We start from the raw sequence: 13807 nt of genomic DNA, 5'->3' as shown, positions 1-13807 counted from the left end.
CCTCATCTGGGGCCTGCAAGCCAGCTGAGTTTGCTTGAGAGCCTTGCCTGGGTGAATATCTTAAAGAAACATTCTTCATAAAGACGTTGAGAAGGACGCATGGTGTCCATGCCACTCGATGCTCCGGCGGCTGTCCTCGATGGCACATTCGAGGTTCCGGTGAGTGGGCTGGCCTTGCCATGCCTGAGCATGGCGATGAGGGCAGGTGGGAGCAGACCAGACCGCCGCTCTTGTGTCTCCTCAGGTGGGCGTGGTGAAGCAGACGGAGACGACGGCGCTGAAGGCGGGGGGTGCGAACAAGAGCTCCCTCTTCACCCGGCAGCTCTGCGGGCTCTACACCAAGTCTACGCTGGTGGGGGAGGGTATCCTTCCAGAGATCAGGAGTAGGGATGTCGAGGTGTGAGATTGTGGTGGTACGATTATAGTCTCGGGGAAATAACCACGGTTTTACGATTCAGGTAATTTATTCTGAGAGGCGGAGGGGCAAAAAGACACAAAGCATGGCATAATTAAACACCTTATTGTTTTTTTTCATAACATTGTTTTGGTCCTGCGAATAAAACATGTAACCCTCTTGACATTAGAAGCATAAATATGATGGGGAAAAGTAGGCAGTGGCAAATGGAAATGTTCAGCGTGGTCACTCTCGGCCCGTTCCTCTCCTCACTTGGAACTTCGTCACTCGTTGTCAGTAAGGAGTGTTTTTACTTTATCGCCAGGGCCAGTGGGTGGACTGGTGGCGAGCACCCATTATAGGAAACATGTTTCTAAGTGACAGAGGTATCCCCGCAAATTCAACTCGAATGAAAACACAGGGGACTGCTCTGCTGTGAACTGCTCCAGCCAGGGCGAGCCCTAACTTAAGCTAACTGATGTCACGTTCGCTAGTTTATTTTTTCTTGACTTGACTTGTGTATGGAGGGATGGATGGTGATCACGGAGACGCTAAAGCAGATTAGATGTGTTTGAACCTTTGGCAGCCATTTTTTTTCCCGTCACGTTTTGCACGTTTTTGGTGGATATAACGCTGAGATGTCATATCCCTCTGTCTTTCTCACAGCACGTCTGCCCTCTGTAGGCTAACTAAGGTGTTGTTGGACTAGCCAGCTGAGCCGAGCTGAGCCAGGCACACTGCACACCCACGCGACTCGCTCGCGAGAGGAATTTTTCGGGGCAACGTGGAACACGAGGCTTCCAAAATAGTTTCACCGCAGCTTCTGAAATTCTCACGGTTTGGAACCCGTGACGTTTTTAATTGTGGTTAATAGTGAAACCGGTTAATCGCAACATCCCTCGTCAGGAGGGTGCATCGCTGGGGGTTTGGAGAAAGAAGAAGGGGGGGTGGTGGGATGGGTGGCAGCAGCTTGGACAGTTTGGTGTTCGTTTGCTTGGGAGGTACCGGGGTTACGTGTGGGAGTCTGTCCTGGAACTGGTGCATTTTGGGATAGAAAAGGATTCAGGAAAGGGCTGTGACTTGAGTGAACAAGGAAATTGGAGTATTCCATTGTCCAGTTGAGACGGTAGATAAGCCGATTCAGGTTGCTGGGCACCGGGTTGGAGTAAAAGCCTGTAGACGCAGTGCCCCTCCGGGGATGGATGGATGTGGATGTTTGCCCATTATGCCTTCCGGCATGTAGGAGCAGCCCCATCCTGTTGCTGTTACCATAACATCAGTTTTTTACGGGACAGGGTTGTTAGCCTTGTGCCCAACCTCCAACATGGAGGACCTGGCGCCCGATGTGGGACATGTACCCACTACCCTGAGATGATGGGTCTCGGGCTCTGCCAACAGAGCTAGTTGGGACCCTCCGGGGACCCCTGCCTTAAACAGTTTTAGGATGAGTGGAAAGTCGTTCTGACTGCTTAAGATGAGGACAGTTACAAAGAAGAGAGGACGGTTCAGCCCATCTAGGCCGTTTAGTAGTTGGTAGCTCTTTGATTTCAGGATCTTGTTCAACTGATTCATGAAGAAGTCAGGATCTCGGCATCAACAACATGGCTGGGCAGCTTGTTCCACACTCCCACCACCTTTACTTACACTTGTGGACTCCTCCGTTGCCCTCGATTATAATTGCCTCCTTTGTTCCAGCTCATCTTCATTCAATTCAGTTTATTTTTATATAGCGCCTTTCACAACAAGGTTGCCTCAAGGTGCTTCACAAAGCAAGTGAGCATGCATGTTGTAATTACAGAACGGACCAGAAGACAACGGAGGAGAGAAACCAAAAACTCCTTAGGAGAAAAAAAAACCTCTAGGGGTCCAAGGTCAACTGGCTGCCCAACCCCTTTGGGCATGCTAACATTATACAATTTAAAAAAAGGAAGAAATTAATAAGGGTATTAATCCATCCATCATGTGTTCTGTATGTCAGTACTCCATGCAGATCTCTGTCGACCAGCAAAAACGATAGCTATATCCACGATGTCCGTCTTGCAGCATCCAACTCAGATGGTGCCCAGCCCGGGTGCCATCCAGACATGTGGGGAGGAGAATAGGATAGTTTGGTCAGAACAGATGTATCTACACAGAAATGCACAATGGCGTGTACAGCAGTACCAGCAGCCTTGGTTGCAGCAGGCTATGATGCCTGTAGAAAGCAAGGAGTGCCCACGTTTGCCATGCTCTTTCTGCTCTGTGGTGTGCAGTGCTGGCAATAGTGTCCCTTGACTGCTGCCCAGATGTGAACCCTCTGCTGAAGCTGGGCGACCTTGAGGAGGCGGAGGATGTGGTCTTGGACTCCCCCAACAACTACCTGCTGTGTGTGAGCGAAAGCTGGGACAGCAGGAGGCAGGAACTCTCTGTAGGCATTGTGGTAAGGAATGCTTTAGCACACGGGCTTACTCTGCTTTGGAAATTTCTGTGCATAGTTACCAGCGAGTGGATGTGGGATATGTGTGTGTTCTTGTGCTTTTTGAAGTTTTGTCAAATGAGAGACGTTCTTGTTCAGCCTTGTTCTCTGGAGAGCCGCTGACCTGCATGAGGTCTTCTCCTAGCTTAATGACGGGACTCGTGAAAGTTTGTTACTGTTACTGTGACCACCAGATGGCGTGAGATATCTGCTGCTGAGTTGCTCCACACACTATTTGAGTGCAGGCCTAATGTTTTGAATGCGAAGCCCTGTAGCATAAACGGGATTTTTGGCCACATGTGAAAGTGCTGTAAGGTCAAATAAAACCTGCTGTAAGAGTGTGTAGCCGGGCTCTGCTTCTGCAGCAGCCCGTGTGGTGATCCTGCTGTAAAACCAGCATGCCAGCAGCCATGTCACCCTGCAATGCTCATCTGACAGGCCCACTGGAGCTCAGCAGGTGTGAGCCTGGTCAGTACATGGATAGGAGATTCCTGGGAAAAACTAAGGTTGTGGCTGGAAGAGGTGTTAGTGGGGCCAGCAGGGGGTGCTCACCCTGCAGTCTTTGTGGGTCCTAACGGGGACACCATACTGTAAAAAGGCGCCGTCCTTCAGATGAGACATAAAACCGAGGTCCTGACTCTCTGTGGTCATTAAAAATCCCAGTTTGAAAACGGTAGGAGTGTAACCCCGGCGTCCTGGCCAAATTTCCCCCTGGCCTTTACCAGTCATGGCCTCCTAATAATCCCCATCTCTGAACTGGAGAACTCTGCTCTCCTCCCCACTGATAGCTGGTGTGTGGTGAGCGTTCTGGCGCACTATGGCTGCCGTCGCATCATCCAGGTGGGGCTGCACACTGGTGGTGGTGGAGGGGAGTCCCCATTACCTGTAAAGTGCTTTGAGTGGAGTGTCCAGAAAAGCGCTGTATAAGTGTGATTTATTATTATTAAAGCGCTCTGCGCGCCTGCGTTGCGTGGCGGAGCGTTGTGCGGGGGCTGTGCAGCAGTGGGATTGTGCTGTGGTGTGTGTTGCTGGGGCGCTGACCCGCTGTGTGTGCTGTGCTCCGCGGGACAGGCAGTGCAGCCCAGCACCGGGGACATCGTGATGGACTGCTTCCAGGACGGGCCGTCCCGCTCGGCGCTGGAAGCCCGCGTCCTGCGTGTGCAGCCGGTGGAGATCCTGGTGCCCAGCGACCTCTCGGAGAGCTCAGACCGGCTTCTCCGTGGCGTCGCCTCCGCCAGGTAAGGGCCCCGGGGAGGGGGAGCTGGGCTGGGAATTGGAGTTCCGCGGATGAATCCCGCACGAATCCCACACGCTCTCATCCCACATGGGAGCTCTTCCCACTCCTAGCTGGGATATAAGGCCAGGATGGTGGGCTGGCGCTGCTGACCTCACTGGGTTTAGATGCCGCTGCAGGAGTGGCAGGACCTCCGAAGAAAGCTTAGGGCCTTGTGCGCGAGACCTTTCTTTTCCGAAGGCTCTGCTTCTTTTCTCCAATTGGACTGATCTCGTTGCGTGAAGGAGCCTGGCGGTGTTTCACGTCTTTCTGCCAACCCCCGTTGTTTAAGTTGAAGAGAGCAGAGCTCTACTTCGGTCGGTAGTATTGCTGCGTTTGTGCTCGCAGCGCAGGGCTGCAGGAGTGCCGAAGAGTCTGCTTATTCCTGGTGTGGGTTTCAGAGACCCAGAGCCTTTCTTGGAGATGAAGGACAGTCTCACAGAACATAAGTCAGGTTACAAACGAGAGGAGCCAGTCAACCCATCTGGCCTGTTTGGAAATTAGTGGGTAATTAATCTAAAGATAACTCCCATCTGTTTCTTGAAAGAAGCCAAAGGTATCGGCTTCAACAAAGTGGCTGGGTAGCTCGTTTTGCACTTGGGCCCAGTGCGTGATGCTTCCTTTAAAAGATCATGGGCTTCCTGCCGCAGTATTATAGTTTCCACTCTGTGATATGCTACTGTCATTTTTTCTGTATTGAACTTACTCCTGGGCTGGGCTTCTTATGTGCATTGTCAGACCTCTGGTGCAGTATAGAATTATTTTCTATTCTTTGTGCAGTCTTATTAATTACACGTTAAGAACAAATAGGTGTAATGCAACTGCCTGGTCTCCATCCCACCTTGCCCCACTACCCATGGTCTGGAATGAAGGCAATTTTAAAATTATACATTAAGGTTGTATAAACGTCAGTTGAGATTAAAAGCCGCAGGAGCGTGTTTGTGCGTTTTCAACATGTGATGCTCATCACAGTGTCGACAAAACAGCTGTTGCGCGGTGCTGCCTGTCTTTAGCGTTTGTTTGACTTTTGCAAGCGCTTCTCCCACGGTAAAGAAGGGTCAGGTGTACTGCAGTGGCGCAGTGCAGCTGTACATGGACTGTAGGTGTGGAGGTTAGCGCTGCTGGTGCCTTATATGTGTTGTGTGTGTTAAGCTGCTGTTGCACTGCAATTTCCCTCACGGGATCAATAAAGTATCTATGGGAAGGTGCAGGTCCTTCACAAATGTGACGCGTTCATGTCCAGTCTGAGGTGTCGGTCTGTGTGGAGTCTGCCTGCTCTCCCCATGTTCTCATGGGTCTTCTCAAGGTGCCTCGGTTTCCTCCCACCTGCCAAGGACGTACCAACTAGAATTAAGATCATTTTATTGGCCACATACAATTTCTTGTATTAGGAATTTGTCTTTTCGCATACCCCAACTTGCTCTCCATGAGACACACAGACAGGGAGAGGAGCTTGGGGTCAGAGCGCAGGGTCAGCCATTTATACAGCACCCCTGGAGCAGCTGGGGTTCAGGGCCTTGCTCAGGGGCCCAACAGAGTAGGATTCCTCTGCCGGCCACGGGATACGAACCGGCAACCTTCCAGCAGCAGGCGCAGATCCTGAGCCACAGAGCCACCGCACCGCCCTTATGATTGGCTGGACTGAAATTGATGCTTTCTCTGTCCTGTGATGGGATGGCGTCCTGTCCAGGGAAGAGCAGTCTTGTGCTGTCAGAGCGGCCTTGCGCCCTGTCTTCTGAGGTCGTCTCCGATTTATCACGACCTTCATTGGGCATTCCGACAGTGGATGGATTGAATTAAGAGAAAATGTTTAATATGCCAGTGACTAAATAATCCTTGAAAAGCTACTCTGTATTTAATTATCTTCTACTCATATTTTCATTATTTTCATTTTTAGCTTCCAATATTTATGTTGCGGTTTGTAGTTGCTTTTTGTTGTGTGTAGCCGTACAAGGTCAATGTGTTTGACTGTAAAAGCTTCCAGGCCCAAATATTGAGCGATTCATTTTCTGAGGTTTTGCCTATTGTCATGGCAACGCTGCAGTACCTTAACAAGCAGGATTCAATGCATCTTGTAACAGGGTGGCTCTGCAGGCTAGGGCAGTGTGTGACAGCTCAGCCTTCAGCTTTGGTTACTTTCAGTTGAGATTCTTTTACTCATCCGTTGCTGCTGGTCTTGCACCAGGGGTTCAGTTACTCGAAAAGAAACAACAACTTCATGTCAGTCCTTCGGCAAGCCAGCGTGCAAATAGTTTCATCCTAGTTTTCTTGAGAGACTGAAAGAAAGTATGACAGTATGATAATCGTGATTGAATATTCATACATGGAGCCTTTGTGGCAACGATTCACAAATTATTCCCTAGATGGTAGTTAAATGGTATTGTTTGGCCCTGTATTCGTGGTTCAGTTTATACTTTATACTATTTTTCACAAACCCTCCTGCAAAGAGTTTTAGGGCTGGCAGGGCTTGTGCAATAGCTGCTGCTCTACGAAGAACTGCACCATGCTGGCTAGAATTTGGGCGTTCTTACTCTCGGCAGAACAGGTTCTTCCAACCTCATTGCAACGACCCTGGAAAATTGCAGTAAACTCTACGATAAGCAAAATACAGAAGGAACGGTGTCTTCTGTGCCAGCTGAGGAAATGCCCGCTCTGCTGCGGTTCAGGGCAAAGAGGTGGCGCCTCATGTGGAAACTGGATTGAAAGGAAACTGACACCAAGTGTCATTATTTAGGTCTGCAGCCCATGCTGAAGAATACTTTATATGGGTCAGGAGTGCCTGCCTGACTGCACTGGCTGCAGTTGCTATGCACCTGTCCGTCCACTTGTGTCCACTTCTCTTTCTTATACAGTAGGTGGTGGAATTGCCAATGAGCGGCGTACCAGGATCTTTTTTTAATACTGCCTTTCCTGGGATGTTATTGCTCTTTATTCTGGTGTGAGGGAAATGATATCATGGACAGTGAGAAGTACAGTATTGATTAACGATGTGGCAAGTACCCTTTTTGATTCATTTAAAGATAATTAAGCAGGTCCCGTGAGGTGCTGCTGACTTAACTATAGGGAATTCTGCGACGGGGCACACGGCATCCTTCAGGGTTACCCTGTTAATTCCTTAGTCGAGGAAGTTTATTTAGAGCGCACACGACCTGTGCCCTCTCCAAATGCTGTAGGATTCAGTGTTGGTGCAGGCCAAATGGGGAGCAGTTAAGCGAGGGATCGGAGTCGTCGGAGAAGATCTTTTCTTGTAAATGAGGGAGCGCGTGGGCAATCGGAGGCTTTCTGTTCCTCCACTCCAGCGACAGATTGCTCCCTGAGAGCTGCGCTGAGTGTGCAGGCAGGAGGTCACCGCTGAGGAACTTCAGGGTAGTGGGCTTTCCTCCAGCTCTTATTAAACACTAAAGAACACCAACTAAAAGTGATTAAATCCTGTATCCTGGAAGGAAAAAAAAACAGCTAAATTATGCAATGTAATGTAGTGTGGATTGCAAATGTAGAGACCCCTTGGAAGCAGTGCCAGAGGGCGGCTGTCACACTTGACGAGGTGGAACTCGGTGTGGAATTAAGCTCTGCTCCTTTTCCGCAGACTGTATTAATATGGCAGTGCCTGTGTTTCTGAACACTGGTATAATTACTGCACTTATCTCTCATCGACATCAAGCAAAGTGCTACCCCAGTTCCCCCACTGTTCAGTGATGCATTTTTTTGCTGCACTACAAAAATACAGTCCTTTATTTAAAACAGAATGTAGCTCTGTTTTGCTCCTAGAATTGCACAGATTTTAATTAGTAGAGTGAACCATATGGCTCGTATATGGCTCTCTCTTGTGCGTGACTTGTATGGGCGAGGGTGGAATGCAGCCCGTGATCGCTGAAATGAACTTGGTCTGAATTTAGAAAGGGGCCCGGGAGGCGGCACCTGTGCCCACCTGCGCAGTCTGAAAGCAGGAACTGTTGTGGGACTGAAGCGTGCCGATCGAGGAAACTCCTCACGTCTCAACAGTTTGAAGAAAATGGCAGACAAGCACCAAAGCACCCGTGACAAAAGAGTTAATCGCTCCCAGATATGAGGTGAAATAGAATAAAAAACACAGGCCAGATATTGATTTAAAAAAGTTGGGGACAAAGAGAACAGTGGTGAGAGATTGAAGGAAGAAGCCGAGGCTGAGATCATGGCTTGAAGTTTCAGTGATTTCAGTCCCATTGGGACTTGCTCTGTGGGTCAAGATCCAGTTCTTAGTGGTTTGCTACTGTACATGGTGTGAAATTCCTGGAGATATCGGCAACGTTTTAAACAGCAGGTTTCTTCAGATCTGAGCTTCCGCACTAGTAGCAAGTGGTCCTCTATTAAGTCAGTGTCTGTGGAAATTTTTTTTTCCCCCAATGTGGACTGCCCTCAGTCGTTTGCGTTTAAACTTTGGGGTGTTGCTGCAGGGTTTGGACGCAGAGTGAAGTGTCTTTGCAAAAAAGCAGATGAGGATTGCAAAGAAAAATCATGAACAGTTGATCAGTTGGTGGATCTTGCCATCCGACTTTGGAAAAGGTTTCTGTTTTCAGTAGAAAACCAGGAAGTGCCCACATCGTGAAGATGTAACAAAGAGAAGCTATAAACATGAGAAAAGCATGAGGCTCTTCTTGCTCTTCGGGTGACATCTTGCTAATTGATCCCAGAAACTCAAGCAGACATTACTAATGTATTCCAGACAGTTGTTCATGTTTAGTTGTATTGTGAGAAGTTTTACACTATAACATTACAAGAATACTGTAAAGTCCGTTTTTAAATGTGACTATTTTTTAGTGTTCGATTTTTATTTTAACGACATTGTTTAATCTGACTGATGTATGTTAAATTTTTCATTCGGTATGTTTTGACACAGGGGTTCCCAATCCTGGTCCTGGTGGTTTTTATTCCAGTCAAGCCCTCAGTTCCACAACCAAACCCTTCATTGACTTAGTAATAATAAGTTTAAGTAAATCCCGAACCTGTGACTGGAAACAAAATGCAAATATTCCAGTGAAGCAGCTTCTTAGATCAATTAAGGCTTTAATTATCAAATTAAGGTGGGTGGAATGAAAACTAGCTGGTGTGTGGGTCATCAGGACTGGGATTGGGAGCCATTATCCTAACAGATAAAATGCAAATGTTTTGGGGTAGTGTTGAGTTTGAAGACAAGTACCTGCTGTCATTTCTATCGTATAGATTCTTTTTTGAAGAAATAGAGTAGTATACTGTTAAACATTTAATGTCAACACTAATTGCCGTGTTTTCACATAGTATCAATGTGCTGTTTATTGCGTTGTGAAAGCACAAATAAATCATCATCATCATTATCATTATCATTACACTTGTATAGCACTTCTCTGGACGCTCCACTCAAGGCACTTTACAGGTAATGGGGACTCCCCTCCACCTCCACCAAAGTGTGCAGCCCCACCTGGATGATACAGTGTAAGTTGGTAATCTAAGTGCAAGTAACAAGTGTCCTAATGGTGATATTTGTAATGCCATGAATAAATGAAGTAAAATGTTGTCCCAGTCATTTGTCATATTACTTTTTTGGTCTAGTGGATGACATTAAAAAAAATTCTCTCAAACTAGGCAAACTGTGGAGTGGAAACGGTTACATAATGCTGCAGACCTTGCAAATGAGACTTCTGTGCACTGGAAAGAATAATTAACCGTTCCTCCGATTTTCTTAGGAAGACTAGGACACTAATTACTTCAGCTAGGACACCAATATCCCTGCTGCTGAGTTTCTCTGCTCATGTCCATCAGAGGACATGTAGTGATTGACAAAAGTTTATTCCTGGTCTGTTTTCCTTACAATGTTGGAGGGGAGGAGGTGTTCGTCTTAGATCATCCAGTTTGGTGGGCGGTTGCTGTAGGAGTATCGCAGATGAAGCAGGCCTGATGGGAGAAATTAGGCGAACAGATGACGCGCAGCGATCATGGAGGATTCGGCGTGCTAACGGGGGGCCTCGGTGCGTGTGTGCCGCTCTTCTTGTCGGCTAAAAAGCTTCGAGCAGATGGTAACGAGTCCGTTGTGTTGGGGTTGTGAGCTCTGGGGGGCTCTCTGGGGAAGGCGGGGCTCTGATCGTTGGCGTGGAGCTCTGAAGTGGCGGCACTGTGCCGTTTGCTGTCAGACAGATAGAGGCTTAATTACCCTTGAAGGAGCTAATTCTTTTCTTTCCCCCTGGGTGGAAGGCGGCTGATTTGATGATCAGCTCCCACTAGCACGAAATGAGTGACGAGCAGAAGTTGTGATTACCGAGCTGGTTATCTAACAGATGGAGGCTCCTCTCCCTGCTTCTGTTTCTCTCTTTCTTTCTGTTCTGTCGCTGACAGGAGCTGGTGGTTGTTGTCTCGGATGGATGGCATTGTGTCTGTTTTCACATGTACATGCCCCAGACTTCTCCTGTTGTTTAATCCTACTTGGGCAGCTCTCCAGCCAAGCACATGGCAACAGTGCCTTTAGCATGTCATAAATGTTTAGTGGCACGGTGCCTCGTCAAGTTTAGTTGCAGTGAGTCTCTGAATCGTTACTGCTGACTAACCGCAATCAATTGGCAATATGGAACAAGCTGGATTTTGTAACCTGTTTCCAGTGATGGCTGGATGAACTCACACTGCCAGGGCAGGAGGCAGTCCTTTACACAAAGGGTTGTGGGAGTGTGGAGCAAGGTACCAAGCCGAGTTCTTAAAGCTGATACCCTGGCTTCTGTTAAGAAGTGAATGGATAAAATCCTTGAATCTATTAACTGCTAACTGCCAAATGGGCTAAGTGAGCCAAGTGGCTGCCTCCTCTTGCTTGTAACCTTTATGTTTTTATCTGTTTCCTCACGGAAAAGACACTCCATCCACCCATCTATCCATTTTCTGACAGCTTCTTCCAATTTAGGGTCATGGGAGAGCCGGAACCCATCTGGGCAAGCAGCAGGCGCAAGGCAGGGTACACACTGGACAGGACGCCAGTCCATCAAAGGGCAGACACAGACATGCACACACCGGGGCCAGTTGTCTCAGAATCCATTTAACCTATGTTTTTGGACTGTGGGAGGAAACCAGAGCATCCAGGGGAATGGACTATCAGAGCTCCGCTCTGATAGTACTCTAGGTCTGGGATTGATCCTAGGACCCCAGGTGCTTCGAGGCAGCAATGATGACCACCGTGCCACCCGATAAGACTCTTTCTTTCTAATTTGATTGCTGATAAATATCCTGATATCCTTGTGTTTGCTAAGATCTGACATCTCTCTACCTCCTGAAACAACTTCCTTTGGCTCTTCCGTTATAAACACTGGCCAAAGTGCTGTTGGCAAGGAGCGGCCATTTTTTAATTTCAATTCCGGGTGTTTGCTTGTTCCAGGTAGGATGTTGTTCATATTCTAGATGACCTGTTAATGGGCTGTGACTCGGGACGCCTGCTCATTATTGCTACTGTTAAGTCTTCGAGCTGTGTTTGAAGTAGATCATCTGATTGTTACATTGTCAGGAATGCCAGGCTTTTATTGTACTATGTAAAACTGGTTCTGGCCTTACCTTTGGTCACCAGCCAGTAAAATCCTCACTGGGTTGAACCTCCCAGACTATTGGGTAGGGGTGGGCGGTATAGACGGTATACCGGTAGAAATATGTGTCACGATATGGATTTGGGTAAACGGTTTATACCGGTAGAGAAGGGGTTTTGATGTTTACATAGACTGCGCCAGCAGCATCATCGCAGAACAGGGTTTGGACATTTTTACTATTGACCCGTCACGGTTTCAAATTCTGCCGTATTTTAGCTCCAGTGATATAATTCTGAAAATGTTCATCTTGCTGATATTTGGAAATCTGACAGGTTCAGAATTGTTGATCTTCATCTGAGGCCGCCGCGGCCGATAAAAACACGCGGGGGTCCTCTTCCCTTTTCCGTGAAAACAAACGCACGTGTTCGGTGTGCCCGTCTGCAAACACCCATACAAGGAGAAATGGAGAGAGGCGGCGTTAGCAAGACGGGAACAAGCGACGCAATTGTTAAGAAGAAGGGGGCTTCGTCGGCTGTTTGAAAATGGGTCGGATTTAAAAAGTCAGACCACGGGCAGAAAACGGTCATCTGCAAACTGTTTTGTTTTAAGAAGTATTGCATGTCTAAATTTATAAGAATTTTATTTGAAGTATTACATATTTACTTATTTAATTCATGTTCATAAGTTTATTGTATTGTTTCGGTTCTGCAAAATAAAAATGTCCGACTTCTTCTTTAGTTCAATGTGAAATTTCATAAATCCTAAAGGAACAGCACAGTAGCTAACCAACAGTTAATAACAACAATAATAACCTAATAGTTAACTCCAGGCAAAAGGAATTTACTTTCCAAGTCTTGTACTCCTTTCAAAGCATGTTCTATTGAAATTTTATATTGTGATATATATCGTTACAGTCCAAAATTAAAATTATGCCATGATATACATTTTAGGCCATATCGCCCATCCCTACTATTGGGTGTACCTCAAGCAACTGTCCTGGGTCCTGTTCCTTTCTTGATTAACATGCTTGCTTGTGCTTAGCTCATTCAGAAAATCGTCTCAAGGTGGTCAGGAATCTTCTGCCATTTTCAGAGCTGAATGCCTTGCAGATTCTTCCAGTTAACATCAAGGTGTAATGTCGGCACTACGAAAAAACCTGCATCCAAAAATATTACAATGGATAACTGGAATCAGTCCAGTTCATAAAAAAATTTGGGTGTCCCACTTGGCTTGAAATGCCTTTTGATGCGTTTGTTCAATCAATTTATTCTTCAGTTTTCTGACTTAAGTCACTTAAACAAAACTCACATATGAAGCTTTAAACCATGCTTTTATCATCTCTAGGGCTGTTGTAATGTTGTTCTTGTCGGAATCCCATAAAGCACAGCACCATTTTTCAAAACAGTGCAGCTGGTATGTCACAGGTGCTAATAGATTTTGATAATTCACCCCCATCTTCTCTTATCTACACTTATATTCTACAACTGAAAGAATGGAATACAAAATCACTCATCTTGCTTTCAAGATCCTGCATGGACTGGCATTTTCTTATCTCCCTGAGAACCTGCAGGTTTACATCCTGGATTGAGTCTGTTGTTTAGATTTAACTGCTGTGCTCCCTGAGCTTTCCTTTGCATACAGGATGGTGCTTTCTTTTAGGCGTCTTATTCCCAAACTCTGGAACTCTAGCTAGAGACATCAAAGAAAAAACTCCTCTTTTAACGTTAAAATAAAATATTCCTGTTTGATCAAACCTTTAATTAAAAATAAATGTTCTATATCATTACTCAAGAGGTGTAAGAAAGTTTCCACAGAAACCTGTATATAAAATGCCTGGAAGTGTTTTTGAGAAATGGTTACAATCTGTTCATATCTTTAAAGTGAACAAGTTTTAAAGGCACTTAAACAACACGCTATTTTCCACTTCTGTATGCCATCCACATACTCCAAGACAGAGTTACACAGATCATTTTTGAGACACTTCATGTGTTTTCTTTAATCCTGTGAGAAAGTGCTTTACGGTTAATACAGGAAGCTTAAAAATGCCTTTTTTCTTTGTATAGGGATACAACAAAAAGCTGCGCTACATAATTGAACTGGGATTTATTTCTCTTGCTGGTGTAAAAGGTTTTATTGGGGGGTAATTAGCACTTCGGGTGAAGAACAGCTGTAGGGAT

At 46.5% G+C, this 13807-nt stretch overlaps 1 protein-coding gene across 1 annotated transcript in view; it reads left to right on the top strand.

Annotated features, from left to right (window-relative positions):
- msh3 (mutS homolog 3 (E. coli)) overlaps positions 1 to 13807 on the top strand; it is a 111208-nt gene that overhangs the window by 6258 nt on the left and 91143 nt on the right. The window contains exons 6-8 of the mRNA XM_088910961.1: positions 245 to 362; positions 2680 to 2813; positions 3921 to 4087. Of these exons, the coding sequence (XP_088767087.1) occupies positions 245 to 362; positions 2680 to 2813; positions 3921 to 4087 (419 nt within the window). The remainder of the gene's footprint in view (positions 1 to 244; positions 363 to 2679; positions 2814 to 3920; positions 4088 to 13807) is intronic.

Source organism: Atractosteus spatula, chromosome 3, assembly GCF_055471065.1.
Source record: "Atractosteus spatula isolate fAtrSpa1 chromosome 3, fAtrSpa1.hap1, whole genome shotgun sequence".
NCBI classification, from domain to species: Eukaryota; Metazoa; Chordata; class Actinopteri; order Semionotiformes; family Lepisosteidae; genus Atractosteus; species Atractosteus spatula.
Note: the sequence above shows the minus strand (reverse complement) of the source record. Positions and strands in the feature narration are given on the sequence as shown.